Source organism: Trichoderma virens, assembly GCF_000170995.1.
Source record: "Trichoderma virens Gv29-8 chromosome Unknown TRIVIscaffold_87, whole genome shotgun sequence".
Taxonomy (NCBI): Eukaryota; Fungi; Ascomycota; class Sordariomycetes; order Hypocreales; family Hypocreaceae; genus Trichoderma; species Trichoderma virens.
This window is the reverse complement of record NW_014013662.1, coordinates 345,934-368,650: the sequence shown is the minus strand read 5'-3', so window position 1 is coordinate 368,650 and position 22,717 is coordinate 345,934. Positions and strand designations below refer to the sequence as shown.

Genomic DNA, 22,717 nt, shown 5'->3' with positions numbered 1-22,717 from the left:
ACGACAATGGACTAGAATTTGTGATACCACCATAAGCCTGAACTTACTGTAACCTCACTGCCGTTGAATACAAGTGTTTAGATGACGAGATTAACCATAGCTAGCATTTCGTTCCTTCTTATGTCGTATTCGAAAGATGCATACAAAGCTACATCTGCTGATGAAGACCTGACTCGCTCCAACGCGTTGGGCGCGGAAACGGCCAGCAGCGGCCGCTAAAGACACTACCTAAGCTTCCTTGAGGCAAGCAGAGGGAGAAGCTAAGCCCCTGAAACCCGTTTTCCGCCTCGTAGGGTCGCTTAACGACGATTGCCACTTGTCACCCCCTGGCTTTGTCTCATCTAAAGTGTCTTGGATCTTCTGGTTCTTGGGGCCTTGTGGGTGAGCGCCCTATTTTATCCTAGATTGTAAGACGGACGGTCTGTCGGCTATACCAGTGGTATTACATCCTCGCGGGCGGCCTTCGATGGCGTCTATTCCAAGTAGATTTCCAAATTAGCTGTTGTTAGGCTGTAATTGGAAATAAACCAAGCGATTAGAAGGTCGGATTTAGACATAGAGATATTTCCGTAGCGATCTAGTAAAGTATCGGAGCCTCTATTGTGTGATATGGACATGGAGGTGCGCGCGTCGATACGTAATCGCTCTGATACTTCTTGAGCGGTAAGTTTTCGCTATATATTAGCCACCAGCTAGTGCGCCTGGGACTCTTGATATATCTTGATGTAGCTGTGGAAATACTCCACAATCCCCATGATAGGCTAATTGACATTCTCATTTGGTATTAAAGCTCTTGCGTGCCGCCCAAAACCCCAATCAGTTGTGTGTGTTCCACTGGTTTGGAGCCACACCGGCGATCATAATTTCGGCAATGTGGTACACTTCCCTCAACTGCGACGATAGTTATCTGTGATAATTATTTTGTTTTCGCAAACACGATGGAGGACCGGAGCGGTCAGATGCTCGTTCTCAACATCATTTTCATGATAGTTACTACGATTGTCGTTTCCCTTCGCGTCTATTGTCGAGGATGGATTATAAGATCATTTGGAATCGACGACCAGCTCATGGTTGTCACTTGGGTCCGTTTTAACCACCACCGATGGCGCAATTTTCTTAGAATACGTCTGATAAAGATCACAGATCGCATTTACCGCATACCTCATCTCTCAGCACATCGGTATCTCATACGGGACCGGGAAAAGCCGTGATATGTTGAGTGCTAGTCAGAACAGAAATGCGCTCCTGGTATGTCATTGCTCTGTATTGAAGATGGAGCGAATACTGTGAAATATGGCTAACATAATTAGACGTGGTATGTGTGTGAATTACTCTACGTCTTCAGCACTACCGTGGTGAAGTTATCCGTTGGATTCTTCTTATTACGCCTGTCAATCGACACGAAGCATATATGGATCCTTCGGCTCTCTATGGCGTCAACAGTAGTCTTTGGCATCGCGTTCTTTTTCGTTGGTGTGTTCCAATGCAACCCAATATCCGCATATTGGGAAATATATCCAGGGGTTGAAGGCTACTGCATACCAGAAAGAACCATCATCATCATGAACTACGTTGCTTCCTGTTTGAACTGCATTGCAGATTGGACTTTCGGAATCTTGCCTGGTTTTATTGTATGGTCACTGGAGATGCCAATGAAGACCAGGATTCTAGTCATTGTTCTTCTGAGTTTTGCTGCTATGTAAGTCTTCAGTCAAAGAGAGTTGATCGCAAACCAAACGACCGGGGTAGCTAACGCGGTCTTAAAGTGGGAGCACCACGACGCTTATCCGATATAAGTATGTTAATACCCTATCAGAAGGTCCGAACTTTCTATGTAAGCCTTGCCAAGATCATGCAGCTCCCCTCTCATCCAAATTAACGTTCATTTCTCTAGATGCCACTGCCGATATCGCAAATTGGAGTACCGTGGAAGTCGGCATAGGCATCACAGCCGCGTCCCTCGCAACTCTCAAACCTTTGTTCCAACTTATAAGCTACAGAATAGGCCTAACAGACAGTGGGCCAAGCAACCCTTACTGGCGGGGCCGGAGTAGTGAGCGTCGTTTCCAGCTTGGCTATATAAGAAGCAGCAGCGCGCCACCCATCCCTTCTAATCCACCACAATTAAAAACAAATATTGAAGAGAGCACCCATGCCTCCATAGTTCCATAATAATTAGATATAATACCTACATATGACACAAACCACGGAAACGTAATATAAATTTCGTCCAACTATTATCTCCCCCTATTTATTTAAGGGAAGGGACTTGCTTCAGAGCCACAAAGTGCAGTTCTGGAAAAGTCTTTCTCGATCATTTTCATGTTGGGAGTAACGAGCTGCTCGATATCCCAAATAACCTAAATAAAGCGTCCAGGGAGGAAGCTAGACTCCTCAAAAGCCAGCCAGTAAAAAGTAGCAACAGTCGAGGTACTTGGTAAATTCATTACATAGCAGAGGATAAATAGTAATCTGTCTCTGATAAGCTAATAAGACTGGCTTGTTTCAGTAGAACGAATAGTATATGATGCGAGTACGGAGTACTTGGTAAATATTTGGAATAATTTGTCTCTCTCGGATAAATAAATTACACCGACGCTATGAACAGTATCTTGTTGCTACTTTTTGTGTGAAAAATTTGTAGCGACTATACAAATTATCTAATATTAATCCAAGAAACCAAATCAACTCTTTTCAACTTCGTGATCCGTTGGCATAACGTTAACCCGATTCTAAAGCATATGCCTCTAGTATAAGTATATCATAACTCCTATGTATCTCTATGACACTCTTCGCCCTAATCACTCAACTCGTGAATTACTATCTGCTCTTCTCTTCTCCTTTATCATCTAACATTTTGTTTATCACAGGCGATGTCACAAAACTCTGTTCTTATTACAGGCTGCAGTGATGGAGGAATAGGCGCAGGGCTGGCTCTTTGTTTTCAGAAGCATGGGTGGAAGGTCTTTGCAACAACTCGTAACATCTCAAAGATGGCAAGTTTGGCAAATATTCCCAATATTCAACTTCTTGAACTTGACGTGACCTCTTCGCTCAGTATTGAGGCTGCTGTTGAAGCAGTGAAGCAAGAGACTGGAGGACGTCTCCACTGCCTTTGCAATAACGCTGGTGCGTTGATGATGATGCCGGTATTGGATACTGATGAAGGGGAGGCCAGAAAAATGTTTAATGTTAATTTCTGGGGTCCTTTGGCAATGATACGAGCCTTTTCTCCCCTTATCATTAATGCTAAGGGAACCATTGCCAATACTGGCTCTATATCTGGCTATCTGAATGTCCCTTTTGGAGGTAAGCAAAAGAAATACTTAAACTTTGATATTGTTTTCTAACTTGAGTTAGCATTATACGCAGCATCGAAATCGGCTATAATGACTCTGAGCGAGACGCTGCGTCTAGAAATGTCTTCATTTGGCGTTAAAGTGCTCACAGTTGTCACGGGAGTCGTTAATAGCAACCTTGGATCTGAGAACACTGCATTCCAGTTGCCTTCGACTTCTCTTTATAGGGGCGCAGAAGAAGCTATTAGAGAACGAGCTCAGGGAGGTGGCGGAGCGAAAATGAGCACTGAAGAATATTGCGAGAAATACGTCAAGGCAGTGGAGAGAGAATCAAGCGGCCAAGTTTGGATCGGCAACAGTGCAACAGCAGTGAAATGGGGCAAATTTCTTCCTTCAAATATGATTGTAAGCTCTATACATGCACTTTCCGAAACATTTCCTATGAGGCTTATAAACACAGCAGGATTCTCTAGTTTCTCAGGGAACAGGGTTGAATCAAGTTTAATTGAAATAGGTCCGGCCGCTGCCATGTAGGGCTAGAGCTTTTACTGCCTTGGTAGAGAGTTGAGATGAGTCACCTCGTGTTCAGGATACACTATTCCAAAGGAGGAATGTAGATGCCTACAATACTACGGCCAAAGTTCCGCTCTGAACGCCACGCAGTCGCGCGACAAGCTATCAATTAACCTACTATTCTAGAAACAACATCGCCGAATTTAGTTGATGGCTGTGTTGTTGTGTAGATCTATAAAAGGGATGCTGCCGTAAAGAGGCCTTTTCTTTCTTCAGCTTTATACTAATAACCAATTATTCGCTCATATATCGTTTGCTTAGAAGGCTTAGCACGGCTGCCCTTCGAAATCGTTCAAGATGGCTTATTCAGACTTCATAACCAATGCCTATAAGTCAGAACGTTTAATCTATAGGGCTATGGAGGACAATCAGGAGGACAAAGCATGGGTAGCGGAATTTTTACTAAACGATCCCGCTGTCACGATCATGGGGACCCCGCGACTCGCCCTCCCGGCGCCTCTTAGCTCTGCCCAAGACTATTTGAATTTCAACAAAGGAAACCTCCTTAACCTTCTGATTTGTGTTCCACCAGATGTCCAAGATGCGGCATCTGAGGGTGAGTCTGGCGAGGGCAGCAGGAAGAAACCTAAGCCAACGCCGGTAGGCACCATCAGCCTTGTCAACCAGGGCGCACATGTGCAGCACCACCGAAACGCCACGATAGCCATCAACATCATTGCGCCTTACCGTGGGAAGGGGTACGGAGGGGAGGCTATCAACTGGGCCCTCGACTGGGGCTTCAGGAGGGCGGGACTACATCGCATCAGTATCAGAACTTTCAGCTACAACTCCACAGCCCTTCATCTGTATCGGAAATTAGGCTTTGTCGAAGAGGGCCGTGAGCGCGAGACATGTCTCCTTGACCGGAAGTGGCACGACACTGTCATACTAGGAATGTTGGAACATGAGTGGGAAAAGGTCAGGGGTATTGAAAGTTCTTGATACCTACCAACAGCTGGAATACCATATTAGCGCAGCTGAGAGGGAAATTAGATGTAAGCGAGGAGACTACGGCTTAACTATGAGTCGCTATAGGGGAGATTATTACTTGAATACAGAGAGCCTTGTTATAATCACCGTCACATGTCAAAAGTCTGCGACCACTTTGACACGACCCCACTCCACCACAATGCGTGTCAAACATTACAATCATGCATGTTGTCAAGCAGAGAGCCATCAGCGTCCGAAACTAGTCTATCCTTGAGTGGAAGTCGAGTCGGCGGTGCAACATATATGTAGTCTGCCTGCCTTCAACGAGAGGCTCTACGCCTACGGCCATCAAACTCAATAGTACTGTGCTATGTAGCTGGTGGCGAGATCATTCAAGAAGTTCATCTTTAGACACATGTGCTCATTTTGTTTATCTAGTCGCTATTTAAACCTGTCCTCAGAATTGTGACTGCCTTGATGCCCTCGCCTCTAGTACTGGCTACCAAGGAAGTCGTAGCGAGCGCCCGATTAGTACCTGGGTAGTTGTCGCAAACGACCAGCGAATAAGCCGCGAATACCTGGTATTATATGTTGTTGTAGTAATCCTTTTTAAATCCGTACGCTACTAGAAATATGTTTCCAAGCCTAATATACCCTTCATACCCTTACATAAGGCCACAGTACATAAGACCACAGTCGCTAGAAGGCTCAGGAACTTTGTTGTTCACCTTGAGATTGACACCTGCTGCGTTGTCTAATAAAGCCTGTACAACCTCGGTGTGCCCTTCTCCAGAAGCGGCCTAAAGAGAGTTTCTATATCGTTCACCTTGGGCATTGACATCCGCTCCCTTGTCTAACAAGATACGCACAGCCTCGGTATGTCCGATTTCAGATGTAATACACTTGCCCCGTCTCCGTCTAAGTAATTAATTGAGCTCCTACTACTGAGAATCAATCCGCGAATTACGTTTTCATGTCTATTAAAATGCTTGGATTTATTGAAGACTAACTACTGTCGGGGCTCACTGACCTCATATCAGCCTTTTAAGACGATAAGGCACATGGTTTCCAGCTCACGGCAATGTACCATGAACGAGGCTGAAATTTACCAAAGCAAAGCAAAAGAACGGTTCATGAATTAAAATTGGACTACTTGAACCAGAACAACGACTCGACCCTCCAGTCTCGTAGTCTAACAAAGGTCTCATTATGTAGTCAGACACACAACTGTGCTATACCTGTTGAGACCACTGCCCAAGGCAACCCACCAACCAAGCACGCCAACCAAGCAGTTGCCCGTACACATGCCCGTATGTCTATATTTCTTGTGATAGTAATCCCATGTCAGGGCCTACATAGTTGTCTCTCCCATGGACCAGCCACCACAGACCGACAAGAAAAGCCAGGCCAACGGTTATGACACTAGTATAGTTCATAGACTCGACGGATGTAGGCAAGGCATATGGGAAGCAGTAAATGACGAATGACACCGGAATATAGATGCAAGAAATGGCGTTTACCAAAAATCCAGCCCTTCCCATCCAGAATGGGCCTGGTCGAACATTTTTGCGACCAGTAAGCAGATGTGGGAGGATAGCGAGAAGGTATGAGAGGGTTGTAAGCAGGATGAATGAGCCGATAAAAGCGTTAAAGGCAGCTAGTGATCCAATATAAACAGCGCCCATGCAGGTGGAGAAGATTCCACAAGCTAGAGTTGCATACAGAGGACTGTGCCATTGAGGACTAACTGCTCCGAGCTTGCTGGCAAACGGAGCAGCATTGTCGCGCCCAAGTGTATATAGTGTTCGTCCTGCTGTAATGTAACAACCGATGGTTGCACAGAAAATCGGTAGCATAATGACGAGCAAAAGGCCCAAGGCGCCTGCTTTTGACCCCGTTGCTTGGAGGTAGATGTCGCCAAGTGGACAAATTGATTCGGCCTCAAAGATGGTTGGCAGGTCATTGATGGCGTAAAACATGGAGATCATGTAACAAATGGCTGTGACAAATCCAATGGCCACTTGGCAGAGTAAAACTTTGGGAAGGTTCCTCGCCGCCCTGACAGACATGTTAGCCATGGCGATGCTGAAGGTAAAGGAGTTGTTGTCACATACTGAGGAATCTCTTCGGCGATATGAGTGACACAGTCTGGCGTGCCCACGGCAAACGCACCATTGAGCATGCCTGCTAGAAAGACAAAGGCGTTACTCGAGTAGCCCGTCCCGTTGCTCCAATCACTCCAAACAAATTTATTTGATGCGTAGCCTTTGCCATTGCGGCTGGGCATGACAGCACAAACCACAATGGTGACAAAAAGGCCACCAACGATGAGAAACGATCCGATCCTATTAATCATGGGGAGCGCACGGTTGGCAAACATGACGGTAAAACAGCAACCCCAGCACGTAATTAGATAGCAAATAAAGACTTGCCAACGTTGTGGCTCAAACGTAGGGTGGAATAAGGAATAGGCGTAGATAATCATGCTGCCGATGATGGAACAGTTGGCTGATATACCAAAAGTCCACGCAAGGCAATTAAGCCATCCGGCAAACCAGCCGCAAACCCGGCCGTACCGAGGCCCTGCAGTCACAGTGGCCCAGTGATAAACTGACGAGACACGGGGTAAGCTGTTGTGTGTTTTGGTGATGCGATGGGTTGGGCTCCCACTTACCTCCGCCAGACGCGGGAATTGCCGAAGCTAGTTCGGCAATTGACGCTGCAATAAACCAGTAGAAGACGGAAACAGCGATGCTGCAATATACTGTGATTAGCACATGTTGTCATGTCAAGGACGCGGGACTAGAGAGGCGAGGCACAATTCATATATAATTCCAGGGGGTCCTCCATTATATAGCGAGGCAATCTAGGAATGTTAGCTTCAGAAGCCATAGTCAAGAGTGCCATGGAACGCACAATAGCACCGCCCAGAGCCGTCCAGGTATTCCCGGTGGTGATACCGGTTGCACAGGCACTCAAGAGATTGAATCTCTTTTCCAGAACTGGAGTGCTTCTTGTGATGTCGACATTGGTTGTGTTGACTGGTGTGACTGCATTCACTGGAGTCTCGAACACGGCGCCCTTTTCAGTGGAATCACTATCCATGGCTGCGACAAACGAGATGAAGGTCAGATGATGGAAGATAAGTACGAGTAGGTTGCACGACGACTAAGGACTGGAATGGACGTCGATGCTTTCGTCGGCGTCATGCTTGAATATATAATTGTTTTCTCGGCGGCGATGCCTCGCAAGCAGTCACCCCAAGTTTGGCTTATCAGGAGGCGCCAGGCATTACGGTTATCTTGACGCCAAATCGGGCAGGGGGGGTTGCTCTTTGCCTAAACGCGCTTTTTCTGGATGAGAGGGGATAAGAGGCGTCGTAGAAGCCGGTGCAACCCCAGACGCCAGATTTTGGTGGGGTGATGGACATGGTGGCTCGACTTGAACGGTTGATCATGTTCGTGTTCATTTTGGACCAATCAGCCGCGTTTGTCGTTTCCAGTTGAGCAGATGCTCGACGTTTGTTCGCTGCGTTGCAAAGCTGTTAAAATCTCTTGTCGCCTTGTCTGCAGCATTGGCTTTTGGCTTTTGAGATGATGATGTTGAGAAAAAAAAATAAAATACCAATTCAGACTCCTCGGTACGGCAATCAATGTTGGTGGCCGCCCTTGGCGCCTGGCGCTGTGCCCCCCCATCGTTCCTGCCCCCAACTTGGTCTCCAATTTTGATTGGTGGTGGGTACTCGGCACATAGTATTAATCCACACTCTGGCCCATCCGATTGGTCCAAACGCCTGTTTTGCTTGTTTTGGTTTAGCGCGGGATTTTTATCTCCGTTACTGGGCCTCCTTCACTTCTTCACTTCACCACCTCCCATGATAGCGGGTGGGACTGATTCGTTCACCTAAGGTTCCCTCGTCTCCTCAACAACAGCCGACCCCGGATCGGATCTGCTCCTCTCATCCTTTGTTCTGCCCAGTTTCCAAGAGGCCGGTATCGTCTACCCCGTGCCCCGTACATGTCGCAACGCAACTCGGGGCAGCCAGCGCATCGGCATGTCCACTCCTTGATCTGCATGGGCTACGAGACGCCATTCTCGACATCAAGTTCCACATGCCATGCAGCCATGCAAGAGACGGCGTGCTGGGTGCACAGAGTGTCGCAGGAAAAAGGCAAAGGTACGGAGTAGTGGCACTCTATTATCCCGCAAGTGCTATTCCGGAGGCTCACAGGGATACTGTACCAGTGCGATGAAAAGCGGCCAGTCTGCTCACGCTGCTCGCCATGGCCTCAGCTATGCTCGTACCAACTCAACATTAAGCAAACTCAATTCCAGACCAAAAGAGTGGACAAACTCCCTCACGGTAACGTCGCCCGTCTTGTGTTTGTGCTTCTTTGACCACCATCTAGCTAACTAAACCATGTGTCTTGAAGTCTTGAAACAAGATCTAACGCCTCAAGCCGCCCTTGATGCTCCATCCGCTGACGTGCAATCGTCGAGTCCTCTCTTGTCCACATACAGATTGACTAGTTATCCTGCCGTCCAATCTGATGCTGATCGGTTCTACTTGCATCACTTCATTACATATACCTCCATCGTCTACTTTCCTCTGCAGCCGGAAACTGCCCTAAGCTTGGTCATACCAACGACCCAGCACAGCCCCTGTATGCTCCGCGCAATAGTCGCCGCCAGCTGCAGTCACTACTTTCGACTGACAGGGACTCAAACAGCCCGCACCGCGGCCATGGCTGCAACAGTGGCTAGTCTTTCAGCCCTGCGTAAAACAATCACGGTTCCAATTGTGACGAGTCAGCATTCGGCGATACTCTGTACCATGCTGTTCTTAGCCACCTCGTGCGTCTGTGCCGGAGACACACGTGCGTTTCGCAAGCATTTGAATGGCGCCCTAAATATCCTTCACCAAGAACATGGCACGTCACATGCCCATGATGCACTTTGGTGGCTGAGCCTCAAATGGCTTGTCCAATTATATTTGATGAATAGACTCTCAGGGTTACCATTGACAAGCCCTCAAGAGGGAAACTGGAGCTTCAATGGCTTCAATTGGGATCAGCCATTGGCTGGCATGCTCGGATTTGGGCACATAGATGCGATAACAGGTCTATCCCGCCAGCTAATCACAACGCTTGAAGGCATTTGCGAACTGTCCGCCCCAACTCAAGTTGCACAAAATGGCCCAAAACATAATACTCGCGTGGGAAACAGTCATCCTAATCAGCATCAGGTCCATATAGCACGCCAAGTTTGTACTCGATCTCTCGAATCCCGTTTACTCAAGATCGAGCATGCGGCCACTTCATCGCACCATGACTCGATACTCCAAAAAGAACTAGAGTTCTGTCACAGCATGTACATCAAGGCAACGCTCCTTTGCTTGTACCGCCGCGTGGACGAGCTGCCAAAATCGCATCCCAAGGTACAACTAGCGGTTGAATCTATGATTGACACAGTCCAGAAATTAGACATGTACTCTCGTACCAACATACAGTTGTTATGGCCACTGCTCACGGCTGGATGCGAAGCCATGACCGACTTCCAACGCTCCGTCGTCGCGGACAGGATGACGGCCCTGAGTACCCATGGCCATGGGAACTACAGCAAGGTCCTTCAGTTTATGAAGGAATACTGGGAAAACGGAGGTGGCACTCGGTGGGACGTGTTTGGCCAACGAATTGGACTGGATCTGGTCTTGTTTTAAAGCTACATTGCTCAAGTGCACTGGTGCAAGATGTTTACGTCCTGGGACCAATCAATCTTTTCTTGATCAAATCATTACGGAATGCCTTTGTCTAGGCGCCTACTGCCATTACTTTACAGTGATGTCTTGTCTTCTTTGGACACTTGCTCCAACAGCAGCTTCTTCAATTCGCCTGTGCAGTCCTCCTGGCCCATGAAAGCCTCAATCACTGTCACGCCCGCATTCTCGCGCTGCATGGGCTGCGAGTCAAGAGCCGTTCTGAGTTCTCCCCATGTTCTAGCCGCAAAGTAACGATGTGCCGCGTCGTCGTCACTCAATCCAAAGAGGCCTAGGGCATGGCGGTGATTCCATTGTGAGATGTTGTTGTAGCTCGCGTTTCTCCCATGAATGACGCGTTCGATTGTGTATCCATTGTTGTTGATAATAATGATTACGACGTTGAGATTCTTCTTGATCATGGTGCTCATCTCTTGGGCCGTCATTTGAAAACTGCCGTCCCCGATGAAGAGGAACGTGCGATGCGGCTCCCTATTGTGGCCTTGTTGGTGTGAAGCCGAGTCACGCTGGGCCAAGGTTACCCCAAGAGCAGCAGGGAGCATGTAGCCGATTGACAACCAGGTTACTGCTGTGAAGAAGCGGCAGCCACTGGGGAGCTTGAAGACTTTGCCACCTTCTGCGGCGGTACCCGTCTCAGTAAGAATAATGTCGCCACGTCGAAACATGCGGTTCATGAATGGGTAGAAGAGAGCCTGGCAGAGCATATCCGAGGCTACAGGGTTGGGGTCGGGTAATGGCACGACACGGGGCCCGGTGACTTGAGCAAGTCGTGGCATGTCGACCAATTTAACAATCTCTGCAAGGATTCTGCGAGGTGATGTGTCCCGCAAAACATGACCGTCAATCTGCACTTGGTTTGGTGAAAAGGCAATAGTCACAGTCTCATCGGGAATCGCGGTGAAGATGTGAGTGTTGATGTTGCTGAGGTGAGGACCAAAAAAGAGGACAAGATCAGCCGTTTTGAAGTAGGTTGCGCAAGAATCGTCGCCATAATCGGCAAGATAAACTCCATGGACATTTGGTAATTCCTCATCAACGAGACCCTTTCCGAACGCAGAGGTCCATGTTAGCCACCCGGTGGCCCTTATGAGCTGGTCCATCTCGGCAAGGGCTCCGATATTTCTGCTTTCGCCGTCAACCAGAATAACAGGTTGTTTAGCTGAGTACATACGATCCAAGATGGTGGCAACGTGCTCTGGATTGATTGGCAAAGTCCCCAGCGAGGGGCCAGTGATTGGCCCAAGGCCGAGATTGGTAGCCGCTACAGCTACATTGGCCATGTCCTCTGGGATCTGAAGGTATACAGGCCTTTGGTGTATCATGGCCTGCGCAATGACCCAGTCGATTTGATCTGGCGCCGTTTCGGCGTCGGTTAGGTTGACCTGAGCTGCCGTGACATGAGCATACATTGCTGCAAATCGCTTGTATTCTCCATCGATAAAGGTATGATGTACCAAGGCCCTGGAGCTCTGAAGACTGCGCGAAGGCGTACCGACAATGTGGATAACGGGTGCTCTTTCGGCGTAGGCGCCCGCGATGCCATTGATGGCTGACAGCTCCCCTACGCCAAAAGTGGTGATGACGACGCTGAGGCCGTGGATCCTCGCGTAGCCGTCGGCAGCGTAGGCTGCATTCAGCTCGTTGCAGTTGCCAACCCAGTCAAGTCCGCTGGGCTCAATAAAGTCAAGCAGCGCGAGGTTGTAATCGCCTGGAACACCAAAGACGGAGCGGATGCCGAGCTGTTGGACTCGGTTGAACAAGTATGCCCCTAGGGGAATGGTGCTTTGCTGAGCGTGCCTCATGGTTGCACTAGAGTTTGAATCTTTAATCATGGATGGCCAGGATGGTTTTGAATCAAGGCGGTTGCAAGCCCTCGTTATCAGTCTTGTTTGGAGAAAGTTTTGGTGTTTTGAACTCTTACTTGTCGCAAGTTACCTTGATCCGGTCATAAGAAGCACATACAAGGGGATTTAATTTCTTCAAAACCCATCCACCACGCGGCATAAAAGCACGCTGCAAAACCTATGTTATCCGTCTTCATCATATGGTGGCGGACTCGCTTCAGGACTCAACAACATGTAGCGGGGATACCGTATCATGATGGAGCATTTGACTAGCCTTATTTTGGCAAATTAAGCGCCTAGGGCCATTATTTGATTAGGTTCTTTCTCCGGGGTTCAAGTGCCCGTGGTGGTTTTACGGGTTGGCTTCTCTAAAGTGGCTTTTTTAGAACATTGAAGTTGAAGACATACTGTAGCAATCGAGTGGGGCAGGTTCAGGGGGCTTGACATCGAGAATAGCCCATCAATTGATCCATGTCTTCCTTGGACAAACTCCACTAATAAACCGCTACTCGGCCGGCATATGCCTAGTCTGTCCAGTGTGATGGTTCTGCAGTATCTCGACTCCCATTGCCGCGCCACTTTTCCGCTTAATTCGCCAAATTCAGGTTGGGCCGGCGGCTTTCAGGCTGGTCCAGTTCATATACTATGTACGAAGCGGGGGGCGCTTGGGTCAGCAGGAATTGCACCAATCTTCCTCCGACTGGGATTCGTGTTCATAACTGCTATCGAAGAGCAAGTCTAGATCTTCCCCGGGATCGGCATATTAATGCACCTGAAGGGGAAAGTAAGCGAGGAGACTACGGCTTAACCATAAGTCACTATAGGGGAGATCATTACTCAAGTACAGAGGGGTTTCCATGCTATAATCACCTTCACATGTCAAGAGTCTGCGACCACTTAGACGCAACCCCGCACCACCACAACGCGTGTTAGACATTATTCAAATGGCTACAACTTTTGTAAATAATGCCAGAATATCGTGGGTTTAGTACCGTTATATCCAGAAACTATCTAAGAAACAATGTATTTACTCTTGATGCAGAAGCTTCAATCATTACATCGTCGTACCAAGTAGTGCTGTTAGTGTACGGTTACACGGGATTTTCCACTGCACACTCGACCGTCCTGGGTACAAGGAGTTGGATTACCCTTTTTGTTGGCTGTAGTTGATGATAGTTTTGTTTTCCTTAGCATATCAAATACGTACTCTTTTGAGACCTGCAAATACAAGATTGTCAAGATTTCGTTAGTATCCCCATATACGTGATCGGAAAGTGGTCGAACTGTGCTCCGCGTATGTGAGAGTATGTAGTAGTCATCTAGGTGTTTGCGCAGTAATTGAGAGATAGTGTGATGTATCTTGATGTTGAGGATATCCAAGTCCTATATAAAGTGCAGTCTTATAAATATTGATGCTATAATGGTTGCAAAACTTGACTAACACAGAGCATACGGGTTGATAAGTAAGAAAAAGTTGAATGAGGCCATATAATATATTTATACAATAGATACGGGAGATTCTAGTCCATTTGAACAAGATACTCAAAATCCAGCCCGTGACTTACAACATAAACTTCATCTCCATGAACAAACCACACATTTCCATTTCCATTTACGCCCATAGATGTGCCTAAATCGCCCCCGGAAATACTCCACGATGGTGGAATGGGAAAGTGGCGTGTATAATATGCAAGATCAACCCAATTTCCAAAGTCAACAGAGCTAACCCAGTCGCTCCTATCCACAAATATTAACTTAGACTCATAAGAGCCAACCACATATCGTATCTCTCGTTCAATCCGCAGAGGCGCCGTAACATGAACTGAGTATCTGGATATTTGAGCAGAATCCATCCAGATAATGGCAGCCTCTGTCATACCCAAGTTATCCCTGCTTGTAGACAAGAACTGGATGGCTAAAATTAACGAATCACCCCGAGATATCATGGTAACCTTTTGTATGCGCTGAGCTACAGGAACTGGAGATCTTCTGAACCGCTGCAATGATATGTTCCATTCGCTGTGAGAATGCCAATCAAATATCTCCACTAAGGTTTTGGAAACCAATATGAATTGCGCGGGATTCTCCGGGTGATTCAAACAGTGGATTTCATCCAGTTCCAAATGAGGACAAGAGCTCCTCAAATACCTTGTCAATTCCCCTGTATCGACATGCCAGATATTGAGTCCATCTCTTGTCGCGACAAGTAAAAATCTGTTTGAAGGATCCAAAAGTAGCCGATGCTGCATTGTGCCATCGAGCTTTTTGCGCATTAGGCGCTTTGCACTCCAGCCAAACTCTTGATCCCCGGCCAGACTCCAGACCCTAAAGTCTTTTGTGCTATGGCTCACAAATATATTCCTTTGAGACCCAAAGATGCATGATACAACCGCATGGTGGTGGCGACACAGTAATACACATCCACCAGCGACAGTGTCGTGGATGGTGACAGAGCCATCGTTTCTACCAGCAAAAACAAATCGCCCCGGACCGTCTATGCAGACGCTAATCACATTTCCGTATGCAAGATTTATATCATTGATGTTTGTTCCCAGCTCTTCTGGCCCAATCAAAGACGTTCCACGGTTTGCTAAGTGGAATAACTCGGCTGGTTTCATAACATAGCAACGTGAGTCCAGAAGATACACAAGCCGCAGACCGTCCAAGCTGAACGCCAGGCTGCTTGAATAATTCCATGTGTCGAAATAACACAATAGTTGTAAAGTGTGAAAGTCTCGGAGCTCCAGGTTGCCCATACCTTCAATCGCCAATATCTGCCCATCCTGGCTGCAAGCACCCGCAGCTATACCGAATGACGACAGGGCACTTTGAAGCAGTGTGCGGTTCTTGTAGTCATAAATGCATATAATACCATTCCTATCAGTGTTGTAAAAAGCGGCGAGGGTATGATTGTCTTTCTTTGAGTTGAATATGAACGAACTGGGCGTAAGGGAATCTGCATTATGTTGCCTATACTGAAGGACACCATTAGGGGTCCCACCGTCTAAACCATATAGACAAATAGGCCAACAATCAAACATAACGGCCATTATGGATGAATCAGGACTGATTGCCGCCATCAATGGCAGCTCTCCTGGAAACCTTTCATAGTTGAACAGCAATTCACTATTCCAAGGAAATTCGTTTGTAAGTTCTCCAGACAGCATGCTCCAAGATGAAGAGCTACAATCGTTCACTACTACCATCACAACCCCTGCGTCTGTGATTGCAACACTAATCACTGCATCTGAAACTTCAATAATTCTGAGCACGGCGCCACTCACAATGTCCCAGATCATAACATATCGCGAACATGCGGATACGACATGGGTGCCATCGCCGTTGAACAAAAGATGATATACGGGACCGCAATGCTCAAGTGTTTTCCAAGGGAGATATGTGTTGTTCTCATAAAGGATTATGGATCCATTTGTGTAACCAACGGCCAAAAATGTACTCCCACAGGTGAAGACGGTAGCATGTTGGTCCATACTGTCAATACAAGCCCCGTAGTTAATCAAGCCCTTATTCTCAAAGCTTCTGACAGTGAAATTGGACGTAGACTTGGCGCCAATAACCGATGATTCTGAGTAAAAAGCCGGGATTATAGAGTGTATCGCTGATGGACAGGCTAAAAGGTTCTGGCCGAAATCAACAATCATTTGATGCAAATCCGTCTTCCAATTTTGAGCAAGGCGGGCAAGCTCGACCATAGCAGGTGGTGACTGGATGCGTCTCAGTGCGTATTCACAAATAGAATCCGCTGTTTTTACTAGAATAGAGAGATCTCCATTCAAAGCGACAAACTCGACCCAGGACAGCACGTCGGATTGGAGAAAGTCATAAAGCATTGCTTCTATCCCTGGGCTCGCAGAGGAGGCATTGTTGAGATGCTCTGCAAATTCCAGCGCGGCGTATTGGGCAAAAGAAGAGCGGCTGTTAAATCTTTGCCTCCTGTTTGACCATACCTCTGGTTGGCCCAGGCAGAGCAACCGAAGACAAGTGGCAGCAAGTTGAAGGTGCCCATCGTCTAGTCTGATACGAAATTTTGAATTGACGACATCCACCAAGAACGTCTTGGCTGTAAAATGGGCCATCATTACCCGTCCAGATTGGTCGACATGAAGCAGCTGCGCACACAGAGATGCAATGGCCTTGTCTAGTTCAGGCACCTCGTCATTTATGTCCAGTTTCAGAGCCTCTGTGAGTTCAGCCACCGTCAATGGGCGGACAGAACATACGACCCATGTGAGAATGGCTCTTATGAGTCTTTGATTATCCGGATGTTCCGATGACATGCTGTCAATGGCGCGTAAGTAAAAGGGAGACATGCCTTGGGGCAAATCGTCCAAAACGCGCTCAGCTTCGCGAAGAGACCAGGTGGATGCAAGTTCATCAAGAACCAGACGCACCCATAGGAAGCATCCATCGCTTTTTTCTATTATTCGTTTGATGAAGTTATTTTTCTGCTCCTCATCCCCGACATTGACTTTGTGTTTATTTGCTTCGATATACAATCTGATGTCGGATTTGGTGACTTCCGGCGATATCGCCGTTTCCAAAACCGAGATGCTATTAGTGCGATTGGACAATTTGGAAAGAGTTTCTCCAATAAAAGGAACTTGGCGACTGGTGATCATTATACGGATTCCAAAAACCCCTTCCAAAGCCGCAATCATAGTAAAGATGCACTCACATCCAGAGCATTCATCAAGGGCATCGAGGACCAAGTAACGAACAAGGTCGGTCTTCTTGCGGGCAATTATTGGCAATAATAAATTCCTCCATATTTCATTGGCACTGTGCTTGTCGAATCTTTTTCCTCTGTTCATCATTGACAAAAGTTGTTGACGCACGCCGTTACTTTTGAATGCCATCTGATACAGAAGGGAAAGCAGACATCCGCTCACAGTGGATGTTTGCTCATCTCCCCGTTTGAAGAAAAAGAAATAGCATTTCCTCTTTGTATCCGCGAGAGCTTTGATAACGTGTGCGGATAATACTGACTTGCCTGTAGCTGGGCGACCAGAGATCCAGTATACCATTGATGTATTTTCAGAGTTTAGGTTTGCCCATTTTCTAAATGCCTTTCTTTCGGTTAACCACTCACAAGAGCCTTCAACTCTTGACTCCTCGAGGTTCTTCAAGTCACTATCTGGCTTCACTGGCGCGGCGAGGAACTCTTCGATTCCCTGCATGGCTCTCCACTTGTCTTCGTCATTGTTTGGTGAAACTGTCCATGATGATTTAGATGGGGACCATTCTGGATCGATTAAATGAAGCACTCACGATCTCGCAGGATCTTCTTAATCCTATACCGGAGAGCATTGCGAACGGATTGATAATTTGAATCTTTTCTTGATTTAAATTTGCACATTTTCATGTGGTTTGCATCAAGCATGGCGTGTTCTTCACCGGGAATACCCATGATAGCAGAACTCTTCTTGACGATCGTTACCGACCAAACGCCGGTATGAACCGGCTTTGACTCATAGAAGGAATATAGCGATACACCAGAAACGCACTGACTGAAGGAGAGTTTCAGTGATGATAGCAGCCCATTGTCGGTATCAAGGTTTGATACGTAGCAGCGTTTTGAATGCAGAGGTAAGACGCAGAGAATCTTGTTCAATATTGGAGCCAGGCTGGAGCCAGGCTGGAGCCATTGTGAGGAGTACCCAGGAAAAACATGGCCTTTATTCGTTCGGCCAATTCAGAGCGACAAGGTTTCTGACGAGCGATCACATATGCCTGTTGTCATTATTGAGTTGGTAAGAAGAAAGTAAGAGTACATGTCAAAAGACAGTAGATAGTTCCAAGACTTACCTGCTTCACAACTAAGCCACCCAAGCTATGCGCTACGAATATAATCGGATTCTAGAAAAAACGTCAACACTATTTGCAAAAGAGTTTAAATAAAACTCTCATGTAAAACTTGCCTTTCTTGACCCTTTGAAATCTGGAGAATTATGTAACCTTTCGAGCAATTGATTGCCAAAATCCGTGATGTTGCTATTCGGGCTGCCTCTCAAAAACTCCCACTCAGCGTCATACCCATAGGAGTAGATGCGAACATCCTTGAATCCGCGTTCTTTGGGAAGCCATTTCTGTGGCCAAAAACTAGCAGCATCCTTAGAATAGCACCACGTTTTCACACTTCCTCCCGCAAGGCCGTGAACAAAAATGAGATCGACAAGCGGGTTGGGTGGGCACGAAAGAAGAGTAAGTCCCCATTCTCCACGTGAATAGCGTATCTCGGACTCTTGCTGGGAATGGCTCCCACTTATCGATGGTATGCTTTCCATGAAATTGAAGGGACTGCTTATAGATGTGCGATGAAGTTGAAAAACAAAGAGATAAGAGCTGGCCAGCTACCCTACCAACCTAGCACTTAAGTATTTCCGAGTAGATAAGAGATATTTGAAGGGAGGCTACACAGTACAACAACAAATGTCCTTACCCCTGCTCCAAATGTTTCGTATCATTCAGAGATAACCCAAATCAAGCATCGCCAACATGAACCTGTTCGGCCAGCCGCATGTCGAGGGACACGAGTGTTTTCGTAGTGCAGTTCACGAGGAATTATCCTTGCCTGTGAAACCAAGTGCGTATTACACGGCGCTTAACGGATGTCGAGCTTTCTATCAACAATTTATCATTCTATCCTGCCGCTTGAGGCATTTACAGAAATCTCGTGCAAGAATTTGGCAATATACATACATATATATATTGAAAAGGGGTGTTAGAGAGAGACTGTGTGATTGTGTGAGTGTGTTGGGCGAGTGTTGCTACCGCAGACATGTAGAAAGTCTATGGGGTCACGGGCGGTTAATCCAACATGGAACTAATGGTTATCGTGTTTTAGGGTTCTATTTAGATACCCGAGCTAAAGAAAACAAATTGATAAAAGATTCGCCCTTGAATGATTGGCAGTGGAAGTCAATAATCTGAACCTCAAGTTCTACAGCCGCCGTGGCAACTGCAGCGTCACCTTGAGCGCGCTTCTATTCTTCCTCCCAACCCTCGCAACCATTTGATACTTTTCAATCAGGTACTCCATCGTAGACACGGCGCTGGATTCTTTAGCGGGATTTTTTTTTTTTAACATTGCATGCCGGGCTTGTCACGTTAACACAGTCCGTCTCCTCTTAGATAACTACCCAGAATATACCGACATACACGCAAAAGCTAAGAACAACACTTCAGCCATATTGGCGGCTGCAAAACGGTCGGGCTATAATATCGACAATGAATCTTCACACCGCGACGAAATAATGCACATGCTGCTTGATAAAGGTGCATCAGCGGAAGATTTTAGCCAATGGCCGAGCCCTGAAGAAGTGACAATAGAACTGGAGCAGCCGATAGAGAATGTTCTAACACTCGCTGTTCCTTAGGCTAATCGAGAGTTGATCAAACGTCTCATCGACAAAGGCGCCGACCCAAATGTGAAACTTATACATACAACACAGGCGATCGTGCTGTGACTCAGAAGAAAGTATTAACCTTGGGTGTCACTGCCTTGTTCGTTGCCAGTATTTATTGGAACGTCGAGGTAGTTGAAATGCTTCTTAAGCACCACAAAAGCGGCGATGGTGATACAGAGCTGGTTTCGCGCTACGACAGCTATGGACGCCTCCCTCTCCACTGGGCAGCCGCTGGAAGTAAAGAAGGATTTTACCGTAGCTTAATTGAAAGTCCAGAGTTCAATAGAAGGGCAGTGAATACTCTGAAGTTACTGGTGGAAAGCAATCCAAGTGCTGTCAATGCTCAAGATCACGATGGGGAAACACCTCTGCATTATGCAGCACATAGCTATGGCCGATTGACAAACACCTGCAAAGGTGTCTTTCAGTATTTGCTCGAAAATAGCGCTGATGCAAGTAATCGAAATCAAGAAGGGAGAACACCATTCCAGTTCTTATGTGACAGATTCAACGACCACTCGAAGCAGCCACTATGGGCCTACTCTTTACAGAAAGTGAGGATATATCTCACGCCGATGCAAATGGCAATACATGTTTGCACAAAATGGCATCGCAGTGGGATCGCGTTGGGGCTGTAAACTTTCTCTTGGACCGGGGAGCTAGTTTAGCCATAAAGAACCTAAAAGGAAACACAGCTCTTCATGAAGCAGCAAATGGGCATTTTATTCGAGGTTATATAGCTAGAGAAACTAAGGAATGAATTCGATGGAATGATGAAGGTCTTGCTAGAGGCAGGTGGCGACAAGGTTGTGAACATAAAGAACACTGCCGGTAGGACAGCAAGGGAAATATTTGAAGACACTTTGATTGGAAGGACAAGAAACTGTATTCTTGGCGAAGATTTATATTTTCGCGGATTTGGGGGCAGAGGTAGACAGAAGAGCCCAAGTTATCCTCTGGCTACATCTGTTAACAGAAGCATATAACCATATAATAACTCGCCATCTATATTTATGTAGCTACCAAACTCTTGTTATAATTAGCTATTATTGGCATATCCAAGTATTTCACTACTATACTCAGCATAAATAGTCTATAACTTCCTTCCAGCCATGATTCCCAACGCACACATAGCCCCAAAATACATCATCAGGATCAATAGTCTTTTTGATCTTGCGCAATCCCTCAAAATTGAAACCCCAGAAAGCTTTCTGGAAATTAGGTTCATTCCAGTAGGCCTGTATATTTTAACAGTCACCATCGGTAGGTTGCAGAAATACATCGATATTAAGACCAGAGTCTCCCTGAATAGTAAATTTACCACTAGGATTCTTATTAGTTAAGTTCATTTCAAAAAGCCAAATATAAAATTACCCTGCTGAGCCACAAGATCCTAAGAGGAAGTTAACAGCAAATGCAACATCGCCCAAAGCAACATGTGTATTCTCGAATAGGAAGGAGTTGACGACACAGAGCTTCGCACTTCCGTCGAAAAAGTTTTGCTGTTGCTGCGCTTTAAGTTCGAACTCGGTACCAGGGGAGTTGGAAATAGTATTCTGTGCAAGATTTTGCTGCAGATTCTGGCCATCGGCAACATTGAACTCGCCGATTCCATCGATTCTGGGATCATTGCAGCCGCCAAAACCGGCTGCAAGAGTAGTAGCAGCCAGGGAAGATGCAATAACTGCAAGGTAAGCGAGCTTCATTGTGTACATCTTGACGAAAGCTGGAAACTTAGTATAGGTGTTGCTTTTAGAAGGTTACTGAGTCTTCTGTAAAGAGTGATAGAGAACTGATAGAAAAGAAGAAGTTTTAAGCTGGATTTATATAGTTTTCTAAGCTCTATGCAAACTCCCTTTACATAATTGAATACCGTTCGGCCGCTGCGACCCTGCAACCCTATATTAAGATATCAAGGTCATTGGATATATAATAATATGGGGCGCGTAAGCCGGTGGGCGGCCGCGGGTAAGAGCTACTGGCAACTTGTGAGAGAAAGCAGGCGCAGCTCCAGAGATATTACGACTAGCTCTACTAGCAGTATAGCAGTAGCCAGAGATACTGATACTGCAAGCGTTAGCTAATACTCACATTGCTGTAAAATAAACTAGGATAATAGCAATTTCAATCGACTACCACTGTAGTTTTGCATTACTGTATTATACCAGTTTATTCCCCTCAGTCTGAAACTAAAAATTGCTAGATATCGTAAGTTTAGCTTAGTTCTAAAACCATAGTTTGTTTACAACAAGCTGTTATCCTGCTCTATAACGGGGACTTGCTTTTTAAGCTAACTCATTTCACTAGGGAGACAGTTAACGCAACTGAAGTTTAAAGTGCACTGTCAGCTTTTACGTTACAGAGTCTTTGTCTTTGCGGGCTGTTTTTAAAAATAACCAAGCGATGCGTCTTTTATTGAAAATAATCCGCTTTGGCTCTAAACGGAGCCAAGAATCGCTTAGGTGGAACCACTCGCCTATCCTATGAAATTTATTCTGTCCTAGGCCGTTCTTTTTGTTAGGGGCCGAGATATATATAAGAAGAATGAAGAAGGATAAGGATACTATAACTACTTTTTCGCAAGTAGCTTACAGGTAGGTAGCAGTAAGTAACTATATTCATCTCTAATTTCTGTAGTTTCCTAGGCTTACTATGCCATTTATATATAGTACTCCTTGACTAAGGGCTATACAACCCTTAGGCTGTGGCTTAGCTATATAGTAGGTGCGCTATAGCAGCACAGAGCTAGGTTCTGGGTTTCGGTCCTGATATTTTTGTCCTAAGAATTCTAGTCTATTTTAGGAACTGATTTTCGAGAGGACGATAATTCCTCGTCTATCCCAATAGGTCTCCTCGCTATCGTCGCTC

The 22,717-nt window shown here is 46.4% G+C and overlaps 8 protein-coding genes across 8 annotated transcripts; 4 read left to right on the top strand and 4 right to left on the bottom strand.

The window, feature by feature from the left end:
* Positions 1 to 938: 938 nt before the first annotated feature.
* Positions 939 to 2,172, top strand: TRIVIDRAFT_226071 (uncharacterized protein; the record flags this gene model as incomplete). Its single annotated transcript, XM_014096671.1, has 5 exons — positions 939 to 1,082; positions 1,144 to 1,248; positions 1,311 to 1,699; positions 1,767 to 1,834; positions 1,895 to 2,172. The coding sequence occupies 5 exons, from the start codon at positions 939 to 941 to the stop codon at positions 2,170 to 2,172; spliced, it is 984 nt and encodes a 327-aa protein (XP_013952146.1).
* A 701-nt stretch (positions 2,173 to 2,873) lies between these two features.
* Positions 2,874 to 3,653, top strand: TRIVIDRAFT_137476 (uncharacterized protein; the record flags this gene model as incomplete). The annotated part of the gene is made up of 2 exons (XM_014096670.1): positions 2,874 to 3,309; positions 3,361 to 3,653. Coding segments are annotated over 2 exons (729 nt in total), but the record flags the coding sequence as incomplete, so codon positions are not given.
* A 516-nt stretch (positions 3,654 to 4,169) lies between these two features.
* Positions 4,170 to 4,947, top strand: TRIVIDRAFT_182631 (uncharacterized protein; the record flags this gene model as incomplete). Its single annotated transcript, XM_014096669.1, has 1 exon — positions 4,170 to 4,947. The coding sequence occupies one exon, from the start codon at positions 4,170 to 4,172 to the stop codon at positions 4,812 to 4,814; it is 645 nt and encodes a 214-aa protein (XP_013952144.1).
* A 1,171-nt stretch (positions 4,948 to 6,118) lies between these two features.
* TRIVIDRAFT_44901 (uncharacterized protein) lies at positions 6,119 to 7,907 on the bottom strand (the record flags this gene model as incomplete). Its single annotated transcript, XM_014096668.1, has 5 exons — positions 6,119 to 6,860; positions 6,917 to 7,412; positions 7,477 to 7,556; positions 7,622 to 7,668; positions 7,719 to 7,907. The coding sequence occupies 5 exons, from the start codon at positions 7,905 to 7,907 to the stop codon at positions 6,119 to 6,121; spliced, it is 1,554 nt and encodes a 517-aa protein (XP_013952143.1).
* Positions 7,908 to 10,035: 2,128 nt separating this feature from the next.
* On the top strand, positions 10,036 to 10,611 carry TRIVIDRAFT_187127 (uncharacterized protein; the record flags this gene model as incomplete). Its single annotated transcript, XM_014096667.1, has 1 exon — positions 10,036 to 10,611. A coding segment is annotated over one exon (420 nt), but the record flags the coding sequence as incomplete, so codon positions are not given.
* A 23-nt stretch (positions 10,612 to 10,634) lies between these two features.
* On the bottom strand, positions 10,635 to 12,410 carry TRIVIDRAFT_44409 (uncharacterized protein; the record flags this gene model as incomplete). The annotated part of the gene is made up of 1 exon (XM_014096666.1): positions 10,635 to 12,410. One exon carries the CDS (start codon positions 12,408 to 12,410, stop codon positions 10,635 to 10,637), a length of 1,776 nt encoding a protein of 591 aa, XP_013952141.1.
* A 1,156-nt stretch (positions 12,411 to 13,566) lies between these two features.
* TRIVIDRAFT_67162 (uncharacterized protein) lies at positions 13,567 to 18,727 on the bottom strand (the record flags this gene model as incomplete). The annotated part of the gene is made up of 9 exons (XM_014096665.1): positions 13,567 to 13,582; positions 13,630 to 13,805; positions 13,988 to 14,441; positions 14,571 to 15,030; positions 15,181 to 15,397; positions 15,707 to 17,655; positions 17,712 to 18,078; positions 18,249 to 18,273; positions 18,399 to 18,727. 9 exons carry the CDS (start codon positions 18,725 to 18,727, stop codon positions 13,567 to 13,569), a joined length of 3,993 nt encoding a protein of 1,330 aa, XP_013952140.1.
* Positions 18,728 to 20,888: 2,161 nt separating this feature from the next.
* TRIVIDRAFT_204880 (uncharacterized protein) lies at positions 20,889 to 21,564 on the bottom strand (the record flags this gene model as incomplete). Its single annotated transcript, XM_014096664.1, has 4 exons — positions 20,889 to 20,892; positions 20,978 to 21,087; positions 21,130 to 21,172; positions 21,224 to 21,564. 4 exons carry the CDS (start codon positions 21,562 to 21,564, stop codon positions 20,889 to 20,891), a joined length of 498 nt encoding a protein of 165 aa, XP_013952139.1.
* Between the last annotated feature and the right edge of the window lie 1,153 nt (positions 21,565 to 22,717).